Raw genomic sequence first — 25799 nt, forward strand, 5'->3', positions numbered from 1 at the left:
GCCCCAATAAATGATTTTTTTTAAAAAAGGGACAGAAACTTAGCCCAAACTGAAAACAAAACAAGCAACAAACAAAACTTCATTTCCATTGAGTTCATGCTGACTAGTGGCCCTAATAAGACGGGGAAGAACTGCCCGTGTGGGTTTCGGAGGCTGTAACTCTCTGCGAGGGTAGGAAGCCTCATCTTTTCCTCACTGAGCGCTGGGAGTATCAAACGGCTGACCTTGTGGTACGCGGCTCAATGCATCACCACTGTGAAAAAAAAAAACATTGATTCCTGTTACTGAATAGTTCATAGGTAGGCCTGACCCCTGAGGTATGACTGAATTTATATCTTAATTATTCTGTAAATACTTGGTTTCTCTGTGCTTTTGCTTTGTATGTTTCTAATGACAGAAGCTTTTGAACATCTTTGTGCTTATTGGTTGGTTATTTGTGTATCTTCTTTCAAAAAGTGCCTGTTCAGGTGTCCTTTGTTCATTTTTTTATTGGGTTGCTTGTCTTTATATTGTTAAATTATAGGAGTCCTTTTTATATTCTGGATAGTAAATCCTTATCAAATAGGCAGTTCTCAAATTTATGTTTCTCATTTGTGTAGGTTGTCTTTTCATTTTTTTTATAAAAGTCCTTTGAATCACAAGTTTTTAGCTTTGATGAGGTCTAGTTTATTGATTTTACCTTTTGTTGCTTGTGCTTTTGGTGTAATAGCTAAGAATCCATTGTTGAAACTCGAATCCAGAAGAAGTCCCCTTATGTTTTGTTCCTAATAGTTACCGTTTTAAAATGTGTGTCATTGACTTATTTGGAGTTAATCATAATATATAATGTGGGGTAGAGATCTAACTTATTTATTTTTTTCCAATTGTAAATCCTCCTGCATTCTCCCTCACCCCTTATTTGATTGTCGGAGTTTGTGAACTGTTCCCTAGCCCTCTATATGACCTTACCCGACTCGTGTATCAGAAGTTGTACTGATATTTACAGTAGCTATCCATCTGACAAGCTTTAACTCTTTTCTTCCAGGTAATTTATCCGCAGCACTCCAAGCTGAGTGATAAAGAAGTAAGTGACAAGTCTTAGCGTGTATAGTCTGCTGTTGTGTTTGTTTTTATTGGCGTGTGTGTGTCAGCATATATAGCTTTTGTTTTCTTTTTCAGAAAACCAATATTTGCTATTTGTCTTTCCCAGATTCAAATTCAGGTAACTATTTTTTTCATGTGGTATTTCTTCTGCATTTTATATTAACAATACTGATTCTACTCCTAATATGTGAAAAGTAATTGAAATACCATATTAGCATGCAAATTGGAATTTCAGTCCAACAGATCAGTAGTTTTGATTGTCTAGTTTTATTATACACAGTCTTGTCATTGCTGTTTTTATTTAATTCAACTTCCAAAATAACTGGTAGGAAGTAATGAGGTAAAACATCAAAGAGCTGTTGAAACAGTGCAGAGATGGAAACTCAACGACAGTCATGTGTTTGAGAGAGTCAGACGTTCATGTTTAGTTCAGGGTTTGAGAACTGGCAAAGAACTCTGTAAAAGCAACCTGGTTGAGCAAGGTAGGGCACATCTGCTTATGGAATAAGACCATCAGTTTTCAGTAGTTTATGTGAGCTAGTATATATAAAGTGCTTACAATAGTACCTGGCCTATAGAAAGGCACCGTATTATAAACTTTAGCTATTATTAAGCTAAATTCAACTGCTCCCTTTCAAACTCTATTTGTGTGGTCCTAATTGTTGAAACCTTTCAGCCTTCCTCTTGTGTTTCACTTTCAAAACAGCTTTTTAGGCATAGAACAACTTCTTGGACCACACACAGAACCCTTCGAAGTAGAGACACTCCTGTTCCCTTTTTTGTGTGTGTGGTTACTGCTCACATCCTGTTAATTGAATTCAGTTTATCTGATTTGGGAAATTTTACATGAAATTTTGCAGGGTTGACATTAAATGCTTGCAGGGTTTTTTCCTTATGTACTTGTAGCTCAGCGCTGCTCAAAGGGAAGTAATGCTTTTCTCTACTACACCTTACCTTTGAGAGATTCCAGGAGGACTCTAGTTCTGACCTGGAGTCATGAAAACTTCAGGATGTTTTACCTAGGAATGAAAATCAAGACAGAGAGATCTTGTAGGAACAATCCTTGTTTTAGTTACCATTTTCTTTATTAAATCTGCACATCTGATTCTGAATATCGGATTGTTGGCTGGGAGTCCTTGGGCTCAGGGTAAGCTGAGTTGTGTGGGTGGCAGGGTGACCTGACTATGGTTAGCATCAGCGGATTGTACTGCACTCTTTCTTCTCTTTATGGTTGGAGCTGGCTATCATGGCTTCCTCCTCTATTGCCCTCTTTATTGCACATCAGGGCTGAGGAATTAATTACATGGAGTTTGGATTAGATTGCCTTTTTATTTCTTATTTTGTGATCAGTCTCTCCATATATTATTTTCTTGTTAGAAGTTAATCTCCAGGGTAAATCTGTGTAAACAGAACTTTTCAGGCGTGTAGGTGTATAAATGACCCACAGATGTTTTATAATATCTTTTTCTAAGCGGCATATCAAAACAAGTGTGGTTAATACTTGGGCCAGTGAGATTGTCAAGCTGTCTTGAAAGCAGGCACCGTGCCATTTTAACAAATGAACATTAATCTAGACCGCCAAGAGACTGTGTGTTATTATGTGTTTGTGATCACAATTGCCAGTTGTAATTATTCACACAATATATTTCTTTTATGTATATATTAAACAAAAGTTAAGATTATTGTGCCAACTTGGTAAGGGATTTAGTTTTTCCACAAATAGCTTTTCTTGCTATGGAAGGAAGTGTAGGCACAGTAAAGCAGTCTTTAGGAAAGAGTCATGGACAAGATTTCGTTTCCATGGTGCACACACTTAAAAAAAAGGAAAGTACCATTTTAGATGGTATGACGAGCTGCATATAAAAATAAAAGAAGAATGCATATGAAGTTTCTGATGACAAGGCTTGCCAGTCTCTTCCTTCATCCTCCCACCCCAGTATACCTTAGGGTCCTTGTGACGTTAGAAGAAAAAATTGTGTCTTGTTTCTAGGTTTCAATTCCTTGTCTCAGTTGAATGATGGCTTAACTTAAGTTTAGTGTGCCTTCCTTTCTGATAAGTATTGGTCAGGTTCTTTCTCTTCCCGCCCCCTCCCCTACACACCGCTCCACAACTGGTGGGTGCTCAGGGGCCTTTCAGCATGTGTAGAGGGAAAACTCAACAGTAATGGAAAGTTTGTAGCGTCGGTGAAGGAAAGATCAATCCTGGCCCTGAAACGGAGTTGATGTGCAGACAGTGTTCTGTAAACAGCAAGGACACTCTCATATATTTTGCCCCTTCTCGGGCTAACGCTCTGCTCCTTGCTGTGTCTGTGTGAAAAGCCTGGCTTGGCTTTTGAAATGAACCATCTGTTGTGGAGCAACACTTGGGTAAGATGCAATTTAAATGACTCATGAGAAACATGAAATGGGAAAAGTAAAAGTTGTAAAGTAAAACTCACAATTTGCCATGGCAGTATCACATTATTAGAAAAAGGTGACTCCATGCTTACACTCAGTATGTATATTTACTTGGAAATGGGTTAGTAGCAAGAGTTTGTGGACCAGCCACAGCCCACGGACCACACTTTGAGTAGCTTTGGTCTAAAGCACTGGTTCTCCATCCAATCGCTGTAACCACAGGGAGTCTTGATTACATGGTGCCGAAAGTCAAGATGTGGGGCTAGCTCTTGAAGCTTTCTTTTTTTATCTTAGTCTTATGCATTGTCATTCACTCTGTAGCTGTATTTCTGTTAATACAAAGATAATCATTTCAAGCAGAAAGCTTTGAGTGATCTTATTGGTATAAGAAGTTATTCTCTGTTTACCTGTAGTTTAGCAGTTTCTATTTTTATTTTAAAAATCATTTTATTGGGGGCTTTTACAACTCTTATCACAATCCATCCATCCATCCATTGTGCCAAGCACTTTTGTACTTTGTTTCCCTCATCATTCTCAAAACATTTGCTTTCTACTTGAGCCCTTGGTATCAGCTCCTCACTTTTTTCCCCTCCCTCCCGACCTCCCTTCCCTCATGAACCCTTGATAATTTATAAATTATTATTATTTTGTCATATCTTTTTTTTAAAACGTTTTATTAGGGGCTCATACAACTCTTATCACAGTCCATACATATACATACATCAATTGTATAAAGCACATCTGTACATTCTTTGCCCTAATCATTTTCTTTTCTTTCTTTCTTTTTTTCTTCCCTTTTCTTGTTTTACATTTTATTAGGGACTCATACAACTCATACAACTCTTATCACAATCCATACATATACATACATCAATTGTATAAAGCACATCCATACATTCCCCGCCCCAATCATTCTCAAAGCATTTGCTCTCCACTTAAGCCCCTGGCATCAGGTCCTCATTTTTACCCCTCCCTCCCTGCTTCCCTCTCCCTCATGAACCTTTGATAATTTATAAATTATTATTTTGTCATATCTTGCCCTGTCCGACGTCTCCCTTCACCCAGGGAGGAGGTCACATGTAGATCCTTGTAATCGGTTCCCCCTTTCCACCTGCCCTCCCTCCACCCTCCTGGTATCGCTACTCACACCACTGGTCCTAAAGGGATCGTGCGTCCTGGATTCCCTGTGTTTCCAGTTCCTATCTGTACCAGTGTACATCCTCCAGTCCAGCCGGATTTTTAGGGTAAAATTGGGATCCTGATGGGCGGAGTAAGCATTCAAGAACTAGAGGAAAATTGTATATTTCATCGTTGTTATGCTGCACCCCGACTGGCTCGTCTCCTCTCTGCGGCCCTTCTGCAAGAGGATGTCCAATTTCCCACAGATGGGCCCTAGGTTCCCACTCCACACTCCCCCTCATTCACAATGCGGGGTTTGTTTTTTTTTTGGACTTTGATGCCTGATACCTGATCCCTTGATCTCACAGCCTGGTATGCTTCTTCCATGTGCACTTTGTTGTTTTTCAGTTAGATGGCCACTTGTTTATCATCCAGCCTATAGGACCCCAGATTCTGTATCTTTTGATAGCTGGGCACCATTGGGTTTCTTCAGCATATATGCTTATGCACCCTCTTTGTCTTCAGTGATTGATCGTGTCGGGATAGGCTGGTGTGCTTTTTACATGTGGGCTTTATTGTTTCTCAGCTAGATGGCTGCCTGTTTATCTTCAAGCCTTTAAGATCCCATACGCTATATCTTTTGATAGCTTCAATATGAGTTGCAGAGGTAAAGGAAGCTTGGAAAGTATTCTGCCCTTGACAATTGTAAAATCGGAGGTTGCTTCCTGGAGTACCAAATTAGTTTAGAAAGGAAGACCCATGGGTTGGCTGAGAGATGGGCTCCTTCCTTTTGAATCAGTTAGTGGCATAGAGGGAGGACAGTGAGTTAAGAAGTCTGTGATCTAAGGGGCATCTTCTGGAAAGAGTTATTTTTGGAGGGTGAGGATTTTTATTAATTTGTTTGAAGCAAAGAAACCTTTAATTTTTGCTCTAGTTGTCAATGGAGTGGCATTAAAGACCAGACAAAACCACTTTGAGGATAATTCACCAACCATACAATTCACTCATATAAAATATATACTCTAATGAGTTTTTGTATGTTCACACAGTTGGGCAGCCATCCCCACAGTCACCAAAAAGAAACCCTGTACCCTATTTCCTCTCACTTCCCAGCCTCAGGAGAGGACCTGCTTCTTGTTTCCTAGGGTTAGCTTCGTTTTCCGTTTGTGGCGAGTTCAAGATGGAGGATGAAGGACTAGCCAGATAAGGAGTTGACATTTCCTCAGTTACCTTTAATGTTCTGAGGAGCAGCCCTCTGAGACATAAACTGGGAGCCTTGCCTTTCACAAGGACACTGTCACATTGGTCATTTCAGTGGTAAAATCCTTACCTTCCACAAAGACACTGCCTAAAGCCTTCTTGACCAAGGGCCCTAGCCTCCTGGCTCCCTCCTCACAGCTTGAGGGGTAAGGTGAACTGATCCTTTTTATAAAAGGCCCTGTGTGTCCGTCCCTTCTTTGTGCCCACCCCATTTCCTTCTTCCTTCCTTTCTCTTGCTCCTTCCTTCCCTCCCTCCCGCTCTCCCTTTCTTCCTCTTTTTCAGATTAGCCATGTCTACAAAGAAAAATGGAATCATCAATGTACAAATTCATTGAAATAAAATAAGGTTATATCTGTAGCAGAGAATGTTTCTCATTATCTCAGGTTCTATTTATTTCCCCTGTGAGTGTTCAACTGTCTACTTTGACAAGTAAAGGAATGGAATTAATCCACCCTCTAGTTACCTTTGTTTGTTCCTCTGTCTACCACCAGAGAAACATCAACTTCTAAATATGAAATTAGTTGTACCTGCTCACAGATCCCTAATAACATACTAAATTGTTTTTCTTTTTTTAAATGTAAGCAAATTGCTCAATTTTCTACTTTCTTGAGAACTTAATGGCTAAAAAAACAGAAGTACTTCCGAATGTAATAATGAATAATAGTAATAAACATGCTCATTTTACATTTGATTATAACCTTATTAGTTTAACATGTAAAGGAGTCTCGTGTTGCTAACAGGGTCAGTGGTTTGAGCCCACTTTTTGCACTGCAAGAGAAGGACGAGCCATTCGGTTCCATAGAGATTGATCGTCTTGGAAACCCTGTGTAGAGTTGATTTCAGTTGGAATTGACTCAATGGCTTTTGGCAGTGAGTGTGGGTGGGTAGTTCTTCTAAATATAGTAAATAAGAATTTGAGTAATAAGCTACTCCATGTATCTTTAAATAGATTACTTTTTAAGAGTATTTATGAGTTTGTGTAATTATTACTTGACATTTAGTTTAGGCGAACTTTGCATGTTTTAAGAAGTTTGCAAAAAAAGTTTGCTAACATAATTAAAGTGAACATTTTTTCAAAATTAGCATTATGAAATTTTATTAGATTTTCTGAATCCTCTCTTATGTTGGTTTTTTTGAAAAATAAAGTAAGCACTATGTAAGTTTTAAATATATATGTATATGCATAGCCATGTAAGTTCATGAAATAGAGTTTTCCCCAAACCTCCAGTGCTTCCTCAGACTCCCTCCCAGCCACTATTCCCGTACTCCAAATGTTGCCACCCTTCTGACCCATAGTAATAGTTTCTTACTTTTCTTCATAGTTTATCACCCAACCATGAATCCCCAAACACTGTCAGTTAGTTTTGTTTTTCTGTTCTACTTTCTTTTTTTGAACTTTGTATAGGGTCAAATAGTATTTGTTCTTTTGTATGTAACATGTCTTGCTCATGATTTTTGTAGCAGCTTTCATGAAAACAGTTTGCTAAACAACAAAAGATTAATTACATGTACAAAATGGAATTTGAAAAAAGTAAAGGGATTTAGGGATTAGGATTCATGTTTTAGTGAATCCCAGCTGTTAAAAATTGACTGGGACAGGCACTTAGACTCTCAGGGTTTATTTTTTGTCTTTGAACTATGTCAGAATGGGTTAAAATCATCTCTATGACCCCTGAATCTGGATAAATAAATGCTGAGCTAAACTGTGCTTAGCTTCTTCCATTTTTGTCTTCATTAGGTTGTCTCGGAGATACCCAGTTTTGCTTTAGATTTCGACGGTCTTCCGGGCGGAGGATGTCGCTCCATTGTCTCCTGGATCAATTTGACAAAGATTTACCAGTTTACTTAAAGGTTGGAGAGTAATAATGGAAAAAAATGTCTTATGTGACGGGAAACCTTAGGTCTCAGTTATTTTGTTATCTCTAATAGCGTTCGGAAATATTTTATTATTGTTTGGTTAATGTTGCATACAGCTGCATAATTCGACATGGGAATAAAACGATCTTATAAAGTTACTGAGAATGACATGTATTAAAAATCCCATTGAGAATCTAGAAATAGATTAGAATATTCTTTTCATTTGTTGGTAAGACTCTAGATGTGGACAAAGCAGTAAATATCACTCAGAATTTAAATCGTTATCAGTCCTGTGGAGTTCCCTGCAAACTTTATGGTATCATTTGTAGTTGTTTCTCATTGTTTTTAGGCAGACTTTGTTTTACCAATTTAATTAAAAAAATTTTTTTTACTGTTTGTTTTTTAAAGACAATTTCAGTAATTCAAATGATCCCAGAATCTTTCTGTTTCTCTTGGGGACTCCAGGTGTACATTTCTAATTGCATGACATATGTTTCCTCTGGATGTCCTGTCTGCAGAACTTGACATTGCTGGAAATCGGCTTTCACAGTTTTCCTCCCTGTTTCCACCAATGACAAGATCCATTTCCCAGTTTGCATTGCTCACCGACTGAGTCTGACTGATTGATAGTGACTCTACTGGGCAGAGTAAAATTGCCAGTGATTTTTTACGGAGCAGACTGTCAAATCTTTCCCTGACAGTGTTTGGTACCCTGTAACTGCTGATCTTTTGGGTTAGCAGTCCAGTGCTTAAACTCTGCATCACCTCTGTGCCATGGTACTACCTATGAAATATCCTTGTTGCTAGTTGTTGCCTAGTGAGTATCTCATAACCAACCGCATTCTTTCAACCAAAGATAGTAATAGAACAAATCCACTGCCCGTTGAATTGACTCTGACACATAGTAACCCTATCGGACGGAGTAGGAGACCCTGCCCCATGTAGGGTAAATAGTTACGTAAGTCGACGGTCACATCTTACTCCTGGTGAGCAGCTGGTGGGTTCCACCAGCTTACCACGTGTTCGCAGTTGAGCTCTTTAACCTGTGCACTATCTGGGCTCCTCCTCCTAGAGCTTACCATATTTCAGGCACCGTGTTAAGAAGCACACACCTTTATTACATAAATTATTAGTTAATCCTTTCTATTCTCTTAAAAGAGCTACAGTCTTGGGAGTGTGCAGGGGCAGTTCTGCTAAGTCAACATCAACTCAGTGGCAGTGAGTTTGGTTTTTGCAGGATAAGAAATTTGCCCTAGGACATCCCACTTCTTGGTTCTTTCAGTGCAATACATCAGACCTCAAAACGTTATCAGCTTAAGTACACATATAAATTACAGAGCGACAATGACTGCCTTTTACCTAATGAATAGAGAGCTAATGACAGTATTATTCCTACCACTCACTTTCTAGGGCTTCCGAAATAAGACCCCTTACCTTTCCAGTTTCCTAGCCTCTTCCTTCTATGTATGTGCTGTTTTGACCAAACCGGAACCTTGTGCTTTTTCCTAAGATAGCATGTGTTTTCTGAGTACTTTTGCCCAAACTGTTGGCCTTTTAAGCCTGGAATGGCTTCCTCTGTGTCGTTGCTTTCATTGTAACTAACTTTTAATACCAAACTCAAAAATACCTGCCTACATGGAATCTTTAAGACTGATTCCTTTAGGCCAGGGGTAGAGAACCATTTTTTTCTGCCAAAGGGCCATTTGGATACTTATAACATTATGGGCCATACAAAACTATCAACTTAAACATCAGCCCACTATATTTAGTCATCTCTTACAGACCCTGTAGGACAGAGCATAATTGCCTCTGTGACTTTTCGAGACTGTCCATTTTTATGAAAGTCGAAACCTCATCTTTCTCCTACAGTGACTGATGGTTTGAATCTGCCACGTTCTAACCTGCTGAGTTTGGGTTAGCAGCCCAAAGTGTAGCTCGCTGCACTGCCAGGACTCCTGACCCAAGGCCTGTAAGGTCCCTGTGAGTCCTAATTGACTCAGTGCCAGTGAGTTTGGAGGTTTGGATATTTGAAACATTTAATTAGCTCACCCCTAAATGGGATGGCTGGAGCGCCCTCAGGTGAACGAAGCCTGTAATGTTGGCTGGCATTGGTGATCTCAAGGCCTGCCAGTAGACATTCCCTACCCTTGCCTTAGGCAGAGAGATCTGCTCTTCTTCCTGTGTGGCCTCCCTGTAGCATCATGTGCTTTCTTCACAATCAATGCTTGCCCTTCTATCACAGAGTGATCATGTTTGTGCTTTTCTTATCCTTCCTAGATTGTGATCTCCTAAGGAACTGTGTCTTAGGCACCTTTTTATCACAATGCCTTGTGTGTGTAAACAATAACAACTAGAAATAAGTGACTGGGCAGTAGTGTATCCCATTAAGAAGTAGATGCTTAGGACTTGTGGGATATAATTACTTCTCAAATAGTACGTTTATATAACTGGCTGTATAGGATTCAGGTTGGTATTTAACATTTCTTAACATTGTAGATTAGGACACCTTATTTTGTTAAAAGACTTACTCTTAGCCTTTACAAACTCAAAATTGTAATGTTTTAAAAAAATTAAACATAGTTTTAGGGAAAGTATAGAATTTGATTGTTTCCTAAATTCCATTAAGGAGTACAGGTGTGGCTATAGACCATATGTAATTGAGTCAGTTTTAGGGGGAAAAATCTGACTTTAATGTTTTAAACCCAAGAACATAGTTTTGACTCATAGTGACCCTACATAGGGTATCTGAAATTGTAAATCTTTATGGGCGCACCTAGCCTCATGTTTCTCCCATGGCACCAATGGCCTTGTAGCTAGTGTCCAGCACTTACCTACACTGCGACCCGGGGTGCTGTGGTTATGATTATTTAATCTTTTGACAAACGAGAAGGTTTTGTCTGGCTTACATAGTCAAGATTATTTTGTTGGTGGAGAAGCACAACTAGCTCTTGTGTATTCCCCATATCTCAGTTGGGTTTAAAAAGAAACCTGATGTTAATACAAAAGGATAGCAATATTTATGTGTATTTTTTATTATCTGTACTCTCTCATAGAAGGATCCTGCTTATTTTTATGGATATGTGTATTTCCGACAAGTTCGAGATAAAACTTTAAAAAGAGGCTACTTTCAGAAGGTAACTTTTAGCTATACTAATACAAAAAGTACTTTTTAACAAAATATTTGGATTAGAGAAATAGAACCTGATAATTTTTAAATTTTCAATATATTTTTTAAAAACAGAATAGATTTTGTATTTCATCTTTGCCTTTTATATTGTGTATATCGTTCCCTATATTTTGAACTGCTACTGAATTTTTACCCTTCTGGTATTTCTGTGCTAGAATCCTGTTAATAAGTTATAGTTACTATAAGAACTCTGTCAAAAACCAGAAGGGTCTGCCTAATTTTGATATTTTAGAATTAGAGAAAGACTAAAAAAGTGGTAATATTATTACTACTAATGAAAGCCTGCAATAAGTAAGCTTTAATAAAATTCTTAGCCATTTTTCTCTACTATAAATATACTATGTTTTCCTTTCTTTAAAGTAAACAATTAAGTCAGTTGCTATTTAATGTCAGCTAAAGGGAACACATTCTTTGCTTTTTGTAACCAGAATTTGCCTCAAGCACCATTGACTACTACATAGCTAACAAACCATAATGTTACAATGTATAAGTATTTAAAAGTTGATCTTTCAAATCTAACAGTGATAGGCCTTAATTCGAAAAATCCTCCCAGTCTTCTCCTTTCTTGTTAGGAAAAGCTTATCTGATTTCTTATGTTGTTTTGCTAATGACACTAAGTAGTGAGAGTTTATAAATTATTCATGGCATTGGTCTGTTTAAATTAAATGTTTTCCCTAGTGAAAAGGAAAGTTTATATTTTTATGCTGTTGAAGTGTAGTGATGATGGAGGCTAAACTTTTTGCATTCTGCAGTTACAACCCGATATTTCCTTTTAAATATCCAGGGTAAAAAGCTTTGTATTTCAAAATCCACACCTATTGGTGAATATGACTTGTTAGTAATTGCTCATTTGGGAATGAATGGCAAACTTAAAACCATGACCATTAGGTAATTAAAATCATTGTTTCTCTTTCTCCTCCAGTCCTTGGTTTTGATCAGCAAGCTACCTTATATCCATTTTTTTCACACTGTGCTAAAACAGATAGCACCAGAGTATTTTGAAAAGAGTGAACCTTATTTGGAAGCAGGTAAGTTAAACATTGTGTAAGCTATGGGAGGGTGATGAAAGAGCTTTTGAAAGTATTCTAGAAAATAAGTAAGAATTTAAGGTCGATAGAGAAAAGTGTGGCACCTTTACCTACAAACACTAAAGTTATAATTTTTGTGAGCATGTCTTATAACATCCTGAGGACAGAGCAGACTTGCCCCGGAGGGTTTGCAAGGCGGTGAATCTGTACAGAAGCAGACTGCCCTAGCTGTCTCTTAAGGGCCCACTGCTGGATTCACACACCGAGCTTTCCGTTAGCAGCTGAGCAGTTACCACTGCCGCATCCGGGTTCCTTTTTCTTATAACATAGAGGCTTTGCATTTAAAAAAATTTTTTTTTATTGGGGGCTCATACAACTCTTATCACAATCCATACATACGTCAATTGTGTAAAGCACATGTGTACATTCATTGTCCTCATCATTCTCAAAACATTTGCTCTCCACTTAAGCCCCTGGCATCAGGTCCTCATTTTTTTCCCCTCCTCCCCACTCCCTCTCCCTCATGAGCCCTTGATAATTTTTAAATTATTATTTTTTCATATCTTGCTCTGTCCGACGTCTCCCTTTACCCTCTTTTCTGTTGTCCGTCCCCCAGGGAGGAGGTCACGTGTAGATCCTTGTAATTGGTTCCCCCTTTCCAACCCACCCTCCCTCTATGCTCCCAGTATCGCCACTCACACCACTGGTCCTGAAGGATCATCTGCCCTGGATTCTCTGTGTTTCTGATTCCTATCTATACCAGTGTCCATCCTCTGGTCTAGCCAGACTTGCAAGGGAGAACTCGGATTATGTAGTGGCGGGGGAAGCATTTAGGGACTAGAGGAAAGTTGTGTTTTTAATCGTTGTTACATTGCACCCTGACTGGCTTGTCTCCTCCCTGAGACCCTTCTGTAAGGGGATGTCCAGTGGCCAACAAATCGACTTTGGGTCTCTACTCCACACTCCCTCCCTCATTCACTATGGTAAAATTTTTTGTTCTGATGATGCCTGAAGGTAAACAAGCGGCCATCTAGCTCAGAAGCAACAAAGCCTGTGCGATCATGAGGTGTGAGAAGCTTTGCATTTATTGGGTTAATAATACCCAGATATTTAATTACTTTGTTTTATAAAAGAGAAATCTTGATATCACTTGATAAAGAACGAAGACTTTAGCCAGGTGTTTTTATTTATAGCAATTTGTAATTCAATAAATGGAACACTCTCTTCAAACCCAGTTTAATTATTTTCTAGATGATTTATTAACTAAATTTACTCTAGAATATATATGTTTTAAATGCAGTATAAGAGAGTACTCTCACTTTTCTTTTTCCCTTTGATCCTTTCCAATATGTGCACATATATAAGCTGTATGTATGTGTGTGTATATATATGTATGTGCTTATGTGTGTGTATTTACCAAAAAACCAGGAAACTTATTTAAATTGTTTTACAAAACAACCTTATCACCTTCAAAGCACTCTCCATTACACTTAATACATTTGTCAAATCTGTGCTTTTTGAAACTCATCTGTTTGGATAACGGAGAGCACCTACCTCACTTTTTCTCCCCTCTTCTACATCAAATCACTGTCCTTTATGTCCATCTGAATATGTGACAAAAAGAAGTTGGACAGAGTGAGGTCAGGTGTGTGGGGCAAGAGAGGCATGCTGCTTTTTGCCCAAAACTGGCACACTGAGATGGCTGCACGAGTAGGTGCATTGGCATGGTAGCAAAACCAGTCCCCCATCTGCCACAAACCAGGCTTTTTTGTTGCACACCATGACACAATCTTTTCGGAACCTCTAAATAGAAAGCTTGATGAGCAACAGTCTGACCCAGTGGACTCCAAATGCACTATTCCCTTTCACAGCAGTGGAGTTTTCCCCCGTTTTTTGGGGAGGTACCCCCTCATATGTATACATGTAAGCATTTTGATTAGGATGAAGGTTTACAGAGAAAATTAGTTTCCCACTCAACAAGTTAGACAGATTGTGGTTTGTGACATTAGTTGTAATCTTGTCAGTGTGACAACACTACTCTAACCCGTTCCTCCTTGGCTTACTTGTTTCCACTTGACCTTCTTTCCTGTCCCTTCTCACCTTCTGGGACATTTGTTTTGGGAAAAATGCTGCCCTGTTGGCAGATGGCAGATGGTTTATCCTCCCAATGTATTTTACTTAAACCATAGCCAGCTGAATATAAAATTTTAATGTTCCATTTTTAATATTTCCACTTAACACTAAGGAAATATATTGTGTTTTCCAGCTTGTAATGATGTGGATCGGTGGCCTGCTCCGGTGCCAGGAAAAACATTACACCTGCCCATCATGGGGGTGGTAATGAAGGTAAGTACGTTATCATCTGTGCTTCATTTGTTTCCTACAGAACAGCTGGGCTTTGTTTTTATTTTTAAATAATTTTATTGGGGGCTTGAACAACTCTTATCACAATCCATGCATCCAGTATGTCAAGCACACTTGTATATTTGTTGCCCTCATCATTTTCAAAACATTTGCTTTCTACTTGGCCCTTGGTATCAGCTCATTTCCTCCTCCCTTCATGCCTGCCCTCCCTCATGTACCTTTGATTATTTATAAGTTATCATTATTTTGTCATGTCTTATACTGTCTGATGTCTCTCTGCACCGACTTTTCTGTTGTCCATCTACCAGGGAGGAGATTATATGTAGATCCTTATATTTGGTTTTCCCTTTCTACCCCACCTTCCCTCCACCGTCCTGGTATCACCATTCTCACCACTGGTCCTGAGGGGTTCTGCTGCCCTGATTCCCTGTGTTTCCAGTTCCTATCTGTACCATTGTACATCCTCTGGTCTAGCCAGGCTTGCAAGGTTGAATTCGGATCATTATAGTGGGGGTGGGGAGGTAGCATTCAGGAACTAGAGGAAAGTTGTACGTTTCATCATTGCTACACTGCACCCTGACTAGCTAGTCTCCTCCCCACAACCCTTCTCTAAAGGGATGTCCAGTTGCCTACAGATGGGTATTGGGTCCCCACTCCACACTCCCCTCATTCACAATGATATGATTTTTTGCTCTTTGGTGCCTGCTACCTGATCCCTTTGGCACCTCGTGATCACACATGTTGGTGTACTTTTTCCATGAGGGCTTTGTTGCTTCTGGGCTAGATGGCCGCTTGTTTACCTTCAAGCCTTTAAGTCCCCAGACGCTATATCTTTTGATAGCCTGGCACCATCAGCTTTCTTCACCACATTTGCTCATGTACCCACTTTGTCTTCTTCGTGGGCTTTGATTTCAGCTTCCTATTGTAACTCCTTATTTTGTTTTCACTCGTTTTTTATTAATGTGAAGGGTTACCACAATTGATCGTGCTGTACCTTCAGGGACCATCAGTCCCATTGCATTCTGTGGCGTTTGCACAAAGGGGTCATTTGTATGCCATGCGTGGGATTGTACATGATCTCCTATGGCTTTGTCATGTCATGTCAGACCAAGCATGTTCATCACAGGGTATTTTTCTCTACTGAGTTTTCTAAAATGAATTACCAATTGGTCTCAGGCTTTGTATAACTACATGTTCCAGTGATTGTGAAGTTCATTATCCAATTGCCAGACTTATTTTTGGCAGTGCTCTCTTTAGATGGGCATATTTCTGTAGGATCTGCATTCTGATTTTCCCTAGGAAGTCATCAGAAGTAGTACTGATAGCTCTCTGTTTGGATTTCTTAGGATTTCCTGGGAGGTTTATCCCCAAGTCTGGCAAGGGTGAAGAGAATGTATTTGGGTGTGTCTTTGTTCATGAAGCAAAGATTGGAACAGTAAACAGGAAACAGTATGAAATTGATGTCCTTTTTTTTTTCAAGTGCATGTATTTTTCTTGATTAATGATTTCTTTGTGCTTGAAAGTGTGGAGACCCTTGATTCACTTATCTGCTGTGGTGACTAAAAAGAAATGGGACCTTAGTGTTTTAAAATCTGGCATGAAGATTTTGTTTTTATGGGTTTTGACAGTGGTAAGTGTACCATTTTAACAGATTGGAGTCCTTTTGATCCCATTACCAGGACTCGGACTCCGCCGTCACCACTCACTGCCATCCTGTCAGGTCTCACTCACAGCTGGTAGGACAGATAGGACGGCCAGCCTTGTCTTTCCCCCACTGAGAAGCTGGTGGGTTCACACTAACCTTGTGGTTGGCATCTAGACCAGCAAATTACAAAAAAGTGCCCTGTAGGTACATTCTTTCATAGTTACAACAGTTTCTTCTGTTTCTCTTTAAGGTACGGATTCCAACATGTCATGACAAGCCTGGAACAACTCAAATAGTGCAGTTAACTCAGCAGGTAGTAGAATAATCCATCATACATAGTCTCTCTAGTGGAATTTTTTAACTAACAAAATGTCTAAATATTACTGGCATATTCCATTAAATAATTTTTAATGAATTAATAGCAAATTGCTTAGTGTTTCTTGGGCGTTGTGCTTGCTCTTTTCTCCCCAGAGAACTCACATTTTATACAGTAATAGAACAAAGGGACATAAGTCTTCATTTCAGCAAACTTCCGACTTAGTAAAATCATCCATCTGCCTTATGAAGAGTGGCCAGTATGCTTTTGTTTTTAGGAAATGCAGGCAAATGTATTTTGTAGTTATAATTGCCTTCCTTTCTTCCTTTTCTTCCCCTTAAGCTACATCTGCTCACGGGTGGGGTTAATTTTCATCTAAAATATTTTTACTTGTAAATTACAGCCCACTTTTTTCCTCTTTGCTTTTTGAATTGAATAAAATGGGAGAGAATTTGTAAACCCCATTGGTCTATTAACATTTGTCAGCTAATATTACAGTGATATTTTTTACAGTTGGGAATTAATCTGACTTTTGGATTACTGCTTTATCCATGGAATGTGTGTAGTCTTTGAAAATTCTTGACATTTCAAAGAGAGAAGCTTGGTAAGACCAACTCTTTGCCTTGCTGCTTCTTGAGGAAAAGACTCAAAAAGGGGAACTTCAGGCAACACGGCTTGCTGTTCATGAGACAGCTAGTATTTAAAAATCACTGTCTGCCCCTCTTGGTGACATCTTCTCTACTAGCCTGTCTTTTCTGTCTCGTAGGCACACACACACATACCTGTTATTTTGCCTACTGTTCACGAAGTGGATCTTTTCAGGTAAATATTTTGTTAATAGTAACTCTTTTCTCTTTTGTTTTGTGATATTGATGTTAGTTTCTTTAGAAAATAAATGTTCTCATAGAGGATGTAGAGAAACTGGAAGAAAACAGTCAATATGTCCCACAAGTTATAAGGCAGTGGTTCCATCCCAACAGCCCGATCCGAGTTTTAATGCATGCATTTGGGTATGGATTAGATATTATATGATAGATACAAATTACTATTTGATTGCTTTTGGGTGAAAATGGGATTGTACTTTTAAAGAAGATGCATTTTAAAATACTGTATACTTCTGTATAAGCTGAGTTTCCAGCATTTTTTTTTTTTTCACAAGAGAAAAGCTTGTAGTTAGTTCAGGGATCGTTTGCTGGCCCTTAGGAGCGTTTTCCAGTCCAGTCTGTTGGGGCACCACGCCCTGGCCCCAAAGTTCACTTTCAGCATTCCCTGGGGACCTTGCCACTCCATTCCCTTGCTGTTCCGCTGCACTCCCCCAGTGATTTGGCTCGGTGTGGTGGGATCAGGTCAGGTGCAATTCCCACACTGTGTCTCCGGTGCTGTCCCCTGTATCGCCCTTAGTCACTGAGGGGCATCATGTCTCATAGTAGGGCCAGCCATGTTGTTCTCTCTGTGGACTGGCTGCTCTACTCAGGAACATCATCATCACGGCCTGGTGGGCCAGGCTGTGCTCCACTCTCTCCTCCTGCCCCTTCCAGCATATTTTTAATGCAACTTTTGTGGTAAAATTGGGTGCTTCAGCTGATATTCAGGTCGACTTATACGGTATGTAGGAATGAAATGACCCGAGGCTTATATTTTATTTAAATATAAATAAAAAAAGATGAACTGAAGAAAGACAAGCTATTATTATTCTAAGTGATAATACGGAAATTCTTACAGTACAGAGAGCTTCAAAATCACAGGAAAATTCCATTATCTTTTTTTTTTTTTTTACATTTTATTAGGGGCTCATACAACTCTTATCACAATCCATACATATACATATATCAATTCCTTTATCTTCTAATTCCAATTTTTTTCCATGGACTTTTTGAAGCCCGTGAGTATTGTCATTACTGTCCTGCATGTTTGAATGTTTTCAAAATTCAAAATATAAAGAGAGACCTAGCACTTAAAAAAGCAAAGGGGAAAGTACTGATACGGTTGGATTGATGCCCAGTTTCCAGTTCCCAGGCGATTCTGACCCAGCTTAGGAGACCCCGGCTGCAAACGAGCACTGACCGATTGCTAACGCACAATCTGGTGGCATATGAAAGACAAGCGTGCTGGGGGTTTTTTTCGTCTTTTTTTTTTTGGTGACTTCTAGACTATATAGGAGTCTGTGGGAAACTGTTTCCAAGATTTATTTGTTTGATATCTTTTATATCCTGGATCCTAGCACAACTCTGCAATCCTATGTCTTATGCAAGCAAAAGGAGAGTGTGTCCACACAAATATCTATATACAAATGTTTATAGCAGTCTTAGGCGTAGTAGCCTAAAATTGGAAACATCCCCAATGTCTACCAGCTGGTGAATGGATAAACATATCGTGGCACCTGTCTGCACATGGAGTACTATTTAACAATAATAATAATAAAAAAGAATGAGCTATTGATATGTGCAACATGAATAATTCTCGGAAACATTATGCTCAGCAAAAGAAGCCAGATTTTAAAAGCTACTTAACTGAATGATTCTACTTGTGTGACTTCCTGGAAAAGGCAAGACTAGGGACACAAGTCCACGTAATAACTGCCTGAGAGTGGGGAAAGAAATAAATAGCAAGAGAGGAGAGAAATTTGGGGAGTGACGGGAACAGTTCTTTAGTAGTGATTATGTGATCATATATGCTTATTGACAATATTAACTTACTGAACTATATACCTAACTAGGGTAAGTTTTACTCTCTATAAAATATAATCCTGACTTTAAAAATAAATTTATTTTATTTAAAAGATCATATTTGGTAGTATTGAAGAGGTTGTGTTCCCAGAGTTTGAAATTAAGTGTCACAAGGGAAAGGCATGGAAAAGATTGCATACCCTACTAGTCTGTTGCTTGGTTCATCAAGGAGCAAGTTGAAGAGTTGGTGCAAGTTACTACAGAATTCAGTTATTACACATCTTTTCTTTTGATATTTAGGTCTGCATCCAGCTTTTTGCTATCGGTGCCATTGTGATTAATTACTCCCACCACTAACAGTGTTGAAGGGTGCAAGTGATTTGCGCTCAACCACTAACTAAAAGGTTGGCAGTGTGAAGCCACTTTGTGACATTACAGAAACCAGTGAGATCTGCTTTTTCAAGTATTACAAGCAAAAACATCCCATGACCCAGTTTTGTTCTGTAACTTGTAGGGTTGACCCGAATTAGAATTGCCTTGGTGGCAGTGGTGGTGGTGGTGGTTTTTAAACACCTTTGATTAGCATGTGTCTTTCCTCCTAATGATCGATTACATACTATTCTTTTCCAAAGGAAAAGTTTGTTGTTTCTTTTTTTTTATCTGTAAGTTTTTTTGTTTGGTTTTTTTTTTACATTTTATTAGGGGCTCATACAACTCTCATCACCATCCATACATAGACATACATCAACTGTATAAAGCACATCCGTACATTCTTTGCCCTCATCATTTTCAAAGCACTTGCTCCCCACCCAAGCCCCCAGTTTGTTGTTTCTTAACTCTTTTTTTCCTCAGTAGATGAGAAAACTTAGCTTTGAAAAAGATTAATGGGGGAGCGGGGAGGGAGGGAGGAAAAAAAAGAGGACCTGACGCAAAGGGCTTAAGTGGAGAGCCAATGCTTTGAAAATGGTGAGGGCAAAGAATGTACGGATGGATGTGCTTTATACAATTGATGTATGTATATGTATGCATTGTGATAAGAGTTATATGAGCCCCTAATAAAATGTAAAAAAAAAATTTTTAAAAAATAAATGAAAAGAAAAAGATTAACCACATATAGAACCAGTACTGTGCCGAGCATTTACTCTAATGATTGAATTAATGCTTTATTCATGACAATCACCGTTATTTTGTGTGTAGAGCTTCCATTTTGCATTTATTAGCTTAAATGCGTCATATATATAATTTTTAGACAACAAACTTACAGATACGGGCAAGTACTGTGACAAAACCTTTCCTTTTTCCCCACTGAACCATTTGTTAGCAAGTTATAGATCTGACACTCCTTTCCCCACTGAATACTTGGGTATCTGTTTCTACAAACAGGAATGTTTTCTGTACAGTCTCAATGCAACCGTCAACATTGAAGGAATGAGTGGATAGAGCGTCATCTTCTAATACTCTGGTTCTGTTCAGGTGTCATTAGCTGTCATGATAATATCCAATTCAAAATCTTGTTTGCATTTAAGTGTCTCAGCCTTTCCTATGACAGGACAGAGCCTTTCATCTGTGTGGTGGTGGTGGTTTTCATTTACCACCTTTTGAGCTTTATCAGTTTCATCTGATATTCCCTGAGTAGATGCAGTGTTGGAAGGGAGGTGGCGCCCATGTGTGAATTACCTCATCATGGATGATGTTCACATTGCTCACTATGATTAAGGCGGCAGGCATCAGTTCTCTTTCCCTTTAGTGTTTGCTGGGGTTGAACTTGAAAGCCCTTGAATTTCAGTGACCTATTGTGTGATGTATTGCCCCAGTACTGAGAACCTGAAGAGAGCAAGTACTGAGGGTGGAGAAATCCTGGTTCAGTCACTCAGAAGGTTTTAAGTCAGGATGGCAACCACAGTTTGCATCAGTTGGTAGGTTAGGCTGGAGGTACTGACTGGAGCAAGAGGATCCGCTTTTCTAGAAGTTTCACTTACCTGGCTGTGTGTTGGGTGGAAACCTCAGTTTTCAGGTAGGTGAGGACTTCTGCATAGGGACTGCTTGCGTGTTCTCATGCTGGGCCATCTCACTCTACTTTAGAGAGGGCTGAAGCCTCACTGTCTTTTATTTATGACCTAGGCTTTAAAGTTGTATGTTGTCACGTTCACCTTTTTCTAGTCATTAGAAGAAGCAAATCATTAAGTCCAGCTACGTAAGCAAGGTAGATTAGGTTGTTTTGTTTATAAATCATGTTACTGGGGGCTCTTACAGCTCTTAAAACAATCCATACATCAATTATATCAAGCACTTTTTTGTATATAAGTTGCCATCATCATTTTTAAAACATTTTCTTTCCACTTTAGCCCTTGGTATTAACTCTTCTTTTTTCCCTCCCACCCCACCCATCCCACCTGCATGACCCCTTGGTAAATTACAAATTATTATTTTGGTAAATTAGGTTTTATATTTTGAAGGGAGTATAAGAAATTCACTATGTAATTCTAGAACATTTTTCATCACCTTAAAAGTAACCTCTTAGTTCTCAATTCTACCCTCCCTTCAGCCTCTGACAGTCATAAAACGATCTTTTGGGTTTGTTTTTTTTTTGTATTTGTGTGGTCTAGACATTTTCTGCAAATAAAATCACACAATATGAGGAATTTTGTGTCTAGCTTTTTTCGCTTTGCCTTATTTACCAGGCTTATCCACATTGAAACATGGGCCATTGGTCCGTTCATTGTGACCCTTTGTACGGATGGCCTACATTTTGTTTGTCTATCCTGCAGTGGTCTCCCCTTTTTAACTAGCATAAGTAATCTGCTGTTAACATTTGGATACAATTTTTGTGTGTGGGAATATATTTTCAACTCTTACCCTAAGATTTAATTTGAATGTTTTCCCCTGTTCCTACCTGTAGTTAATTTCTCTAAGAAACTTTGGTTCTTTTTAGAGAGTAGGATTTAGAAGCCAAGATCTGTACAGTAGATGTCCTCAATGCTATTGGGATATTGTCTTTACACCTTTTTAATGTGGGCGGTGTGGGTATGTGTGTGTATAAATGCATAATTACAAAGGAGCTCCCAAAAATTAATGGAAAATTCCATTATCTTTTAATTCCATTTTCCCCAAAGCTATTTGAAGCCTCCTCAAATACCATACTATATTTTATACACATACATATTTACTTCTATACTCACATATATAATCTCTCCGGTGTCAATTTCAATTTCAATTCCACACAACAGAGTTCATTGTCATTTTCTAATTTAAAACAAAAAACAGTTAAATTGGCACTTTATACATATGACATACGATTCAGTAGTTCAGCCATACCAGGAAGAGTTATACAATCTAAAATACTATCAATTTTAGGACATTTTCTTTTTTCCCCATACTCAGTGTTATTCATGTACTTCCCCAGGCTCCCTCACCCCCAATTTTGGCAAAAATATACACAACTGAACACTCTCATCATTGTCACTTTCCTTATTTCCATATTTGTATTTTCCTTCTCTGGCTAAGAAATTACCTTCTAGTATCCTTCACTGAGTTACTTTTTTGACCAGCTGCTTTGTTTGTAATTAGTCTCACTTCTCAGCTGCAATCTCCTCCCTGAACAAACATCTTTCTAAACCCATCTTTGGATTCTCACAGCCTATACCCAGCTGCCTATCTGCATGGGCAAGCTTCTTCTCTGACTCAGGATCTGACTCCCCATGCTGGGTTGACCCACGGGAATTTCCTTCTCCCTTATTAGGCTTCTAAGTCCCACTCCAGGCTATCTCTCCATATGAGTGCCACCCTCACCTTGAATGGTCACTCCCTAAACTGCTCATGTCCGGCAAACCCCCACACAAATGCCCTCATTACTCCACTTGCCATACATGGTCCTGTACTCAGGCCTCTTCTCTATGGGGATCACTTCACTTCCCCTGGCTTTAATACCTTGTTCCAGGTGGTCTCATCCATGGGCACGTCTTCATCCCATTCTTTTTTTGATATTCTAAATCAGGCATCCCCTTCATGGAATGTTTTCCTCATGCTTCCTCGACTCTGTTATCCCAAGCCAAACCAGCCCCACAGGGACACATTCCTGTCCATGTTTGGACTCCAACCACAGGCCACCTCTCTATGTGGACGCCCAGCGTACCTTGCACAAGCTCTGAGATCCTGCTCAGGGCCAATGTGGTTCCCTTTCCCTCTGGCAGTGATGTTTGCCTTCTTCTGTTTTAGAATTTAATTGTTTAGGAAGGAAGAGCAAGACTCCTTTCTTTTATCCTTGAACTTTTTTTTTTTACTTCCTCACATTTGTCCATTTGCTTTTGAATCGTTAAAATTAGGTCTCCCTAATTTCCATTCACAATTTGCTTTATCTTTTTGTACTTGCGTGGATGTGTGTTTTTCTGGGTGGATTGAATATTTTTATATATATATTTCATTAATTTTTTCTACCTTTATAATCTATTTTTAAAATGTGTGATCCTACTAGGAGGAAATTCCTAAATGAGTAGAAGTTGCCAGGGTCTCGGTCTTTGTAGTATGCTAGTGTGGTAGTCCTCATAAGCCTTCTCCTATTCCCAGGGCAACTATTAAAATTTGCAGCGTTTCATGCTCTCATGAAAAGAGCACTGAGGATATGGGTGCTATAGCAAAGTATGGGGGAAAGATCAGACAGTGCCCAGCTATCAGAAAGAATAAGGGGTGAGGTCTTAAAGGCTTGCCTTAAAACAAGTGGCCATCTAAGTGAGGTTATCGATTAAGTCTGCACAGAAGAAGTACACCAGGCTGTGTGATCCAAGAATCGTAAACAGTAAAATCTAAGTCCACAGTACCAAACACCCAGTTTTTGGAATGCTATGGAGGCAGTGGAAGCCCAGATCCATTTGCAGGTCTCTACGTGGATCACATCTGTGGTGAGTCCCCAATCCTCTCAGACCATGTACCCCAGGGATGTGAGTGGCTTTAATACCAGAGAGCATTCTGAAGTGGATTTTGGTAGATTTAGTTTGGCTAAAATGTAACACTTTATCATTTGATGTCCCTTTGACCCATTTTAAATTTGTTCCAACTTTTTTCATACTTTCTGCTTTCTTTTCAATTGAGGTTTTTCTTTGTTATTTGATTATTGTCAATGAGTTGTGTATGTGTTTTCCTTTCTTCTGTATGTGTTTCTATATAGGGAATCCAGGGTATGTTGATGTGTAGAGACAGTAACTGGATTAATAATTTCCTAGGGTATGTAGGGAGAAAAAAATGTGGCTTTCTAGTCCTGTAAAGAGTTATACCCACAGGGGTAGTTTTACCCTCTCTTAAAGGGTCACTATGAGTCAGAATTGACTCAGTGGCAGTGGCTTTGGTTTTTGAAAGGGCATGGAAGGGGAAGTGAGGGGAGCGGAGTGGGAAGTCAACAACAGTGAGTAAAAGAAAACATTCCTAAAATTGATTGTGGTGCTGATGTGTACAACTCTGCTTAATATGGTTGTAGAATTATAATCATATAATATATGAATTATATCTCAATTAAGCTTACTTTTTTTAATTTGCAGCATTTCAGAGATGAAATAATCTGCCCAGGAAATATTTTTTGTTCAGTGTTAGTATTTTCTCACCCGATTTGTTTCCCTCATTCTTTTAATGAAAGAGGCGATATAGATCAAAAGCATTAGCTTTTAAAAATACACACTCTGGAAGGGGGGAAGGGAGACTCCGGATAGGGCAAGATATGACAAAATAACGAGGTATAAATTACCAAGGGCACATGAGGGAGGGGAGAAAGGGGAGGGAGGGGGGAAAAAAGAGAACCTGATGCGAGGGGCTTAAGTGGAGAGCAAATGCCTTGAGAATGATTGGGGCAGGGAATGTATGGATGTGCTTTATACAATTGATGTATGTATATGTATGGATGGTGATAAGAGTTGTATGAGTCCCTAATAAAATGTAAAACAAGAAAAGAGGAGAAAAAAATGATTAGGGCAAAGACTGTACAGAAGTGCTTTATACAATTGATGTATATATATGTATGAACTGTGATAAGAATTGTATGAGCCCCAATAAATTGTTAAAAAAAGAAAAAAAAATACACACTCTGGAAAATTAATTTTCCAGGTTTCCTTTCAAATAGAATAGAAATTCACACATAGCAAAGCAATATTGATAAACTAAATCTACCTTTTGTTACAGAAATAACTTTATATACTGTTGTTTGTCAGCTATCGTATATGTCAGTAATACTAAGTATATTAACTTAGGTAGAAGTTGAAATAGAATAAAATTGACATGTGCAAGGGGACCTTAAATATTTGTAGAAATGGGTATATGTATGGATTCTGATAAGAGTTGTATGAGCACAGTGGATGTATATATGGATTGTGATAAGAATTATATGAGCCCCTAACAAAATTATTAAAAAAGAGTTGTATGAACCCCCAATAAAATGTTTTTTTATAAAAGCATCCATTAAAAATTGTAGAAAATGGGAACGAAGCATTCAGCAGGGTTGGTTGATACTATTTTTACATTGTTCTGGCAATCCACAGAGAGAGAAGAGCCTTAATTTTTAAAGCCCATTTTAGTCATTTTATGACAATTAAAATTATTTAATAAACATCTTTTTTCAAAGAAAAAAAATTGTAGAAAATGGAAGTAAAAAATAATGTAATTTCTCTGTACCCCCCCCCCCCAATAATTGTTTTTATGTGTATAAAAGGGCCTTTTCTCTGTTTTAGTCCATAAATTTGAAAGGCTGTTGTTTATCTGGTCAAGACTATGTTAGTCCAATACCGGTCCATAAATCCCTCTTTAGACTCACACAGCACATGCGATGATGCCGAATGCAGGAAGATCACAGGCCAGTGGGTAGAAGGTCTTGTGAATTCAGTAGCAGTGGAAGCAGCT

At 38.8% G+C, this 25799-nt stretch overlaps 1 protein-coding gene across 2 annotated transcripts in view; it reads left to right on the forward strand.

Annotated features, from left to right (window-relative positions):
• The window catches only part of DENND6A (DENN domain containing 6A), an 82447-nt gene that overhangs the window by 32300 nt on the left and 24348 nt on the right, over positions 1 to 25799 (forward strand). Inside the window, exons 2-9 of one of the 2 annotated variants that reach the window (XM_075549999.1) lie at positions 1025 to 1063; positions 1159 to 1201; positions 7599 to 7711; positions 10771 to 10851; positions 11827 to 11932; positions 14199 to 14278; positions 16192 to 16254; positions 17024 to 17079. In XM_075549999.1, the coding sequence (XP_075406114.1) occupies positions 1025 to 1063; positions 1159 to 1201; positions 7599 to 7711; positions 10771 to 10851; positions 11827 to 11932; positions 14199 to 14278; positions 16192 to 16254; positions 17024 to 17079 (581 nt within the window). The remainder of the gene's footprint in view (positions 1 to 1024; positions 1064 to 1158; positions 1202 to 7598; positions 7712 to 10770; positions 10852 to 11826; positions 11933 to 14198; positions 14279 to 16191; positions 16255 to 17023; positions 17080 to 25799) is intronic. The other variant, XM_075550000.1, reaches the window with a different exon arrangement.

This window comes from Tenrec ecaudatus, chromosome 5 (assembly GCF_050624435.1).
Source record: "Tenrec ecaudatus isolate mTenEca1 chromosome 5, mTenEca1.hap1, whole genome shotgun sequence".
Classification (NCBI taxonomy): Eukaryota; Metazoa; Chordata; class Mammalia; order Afrosoricida; family Tenrecidae; genus Tenrec; species Tenrec ecaudatus.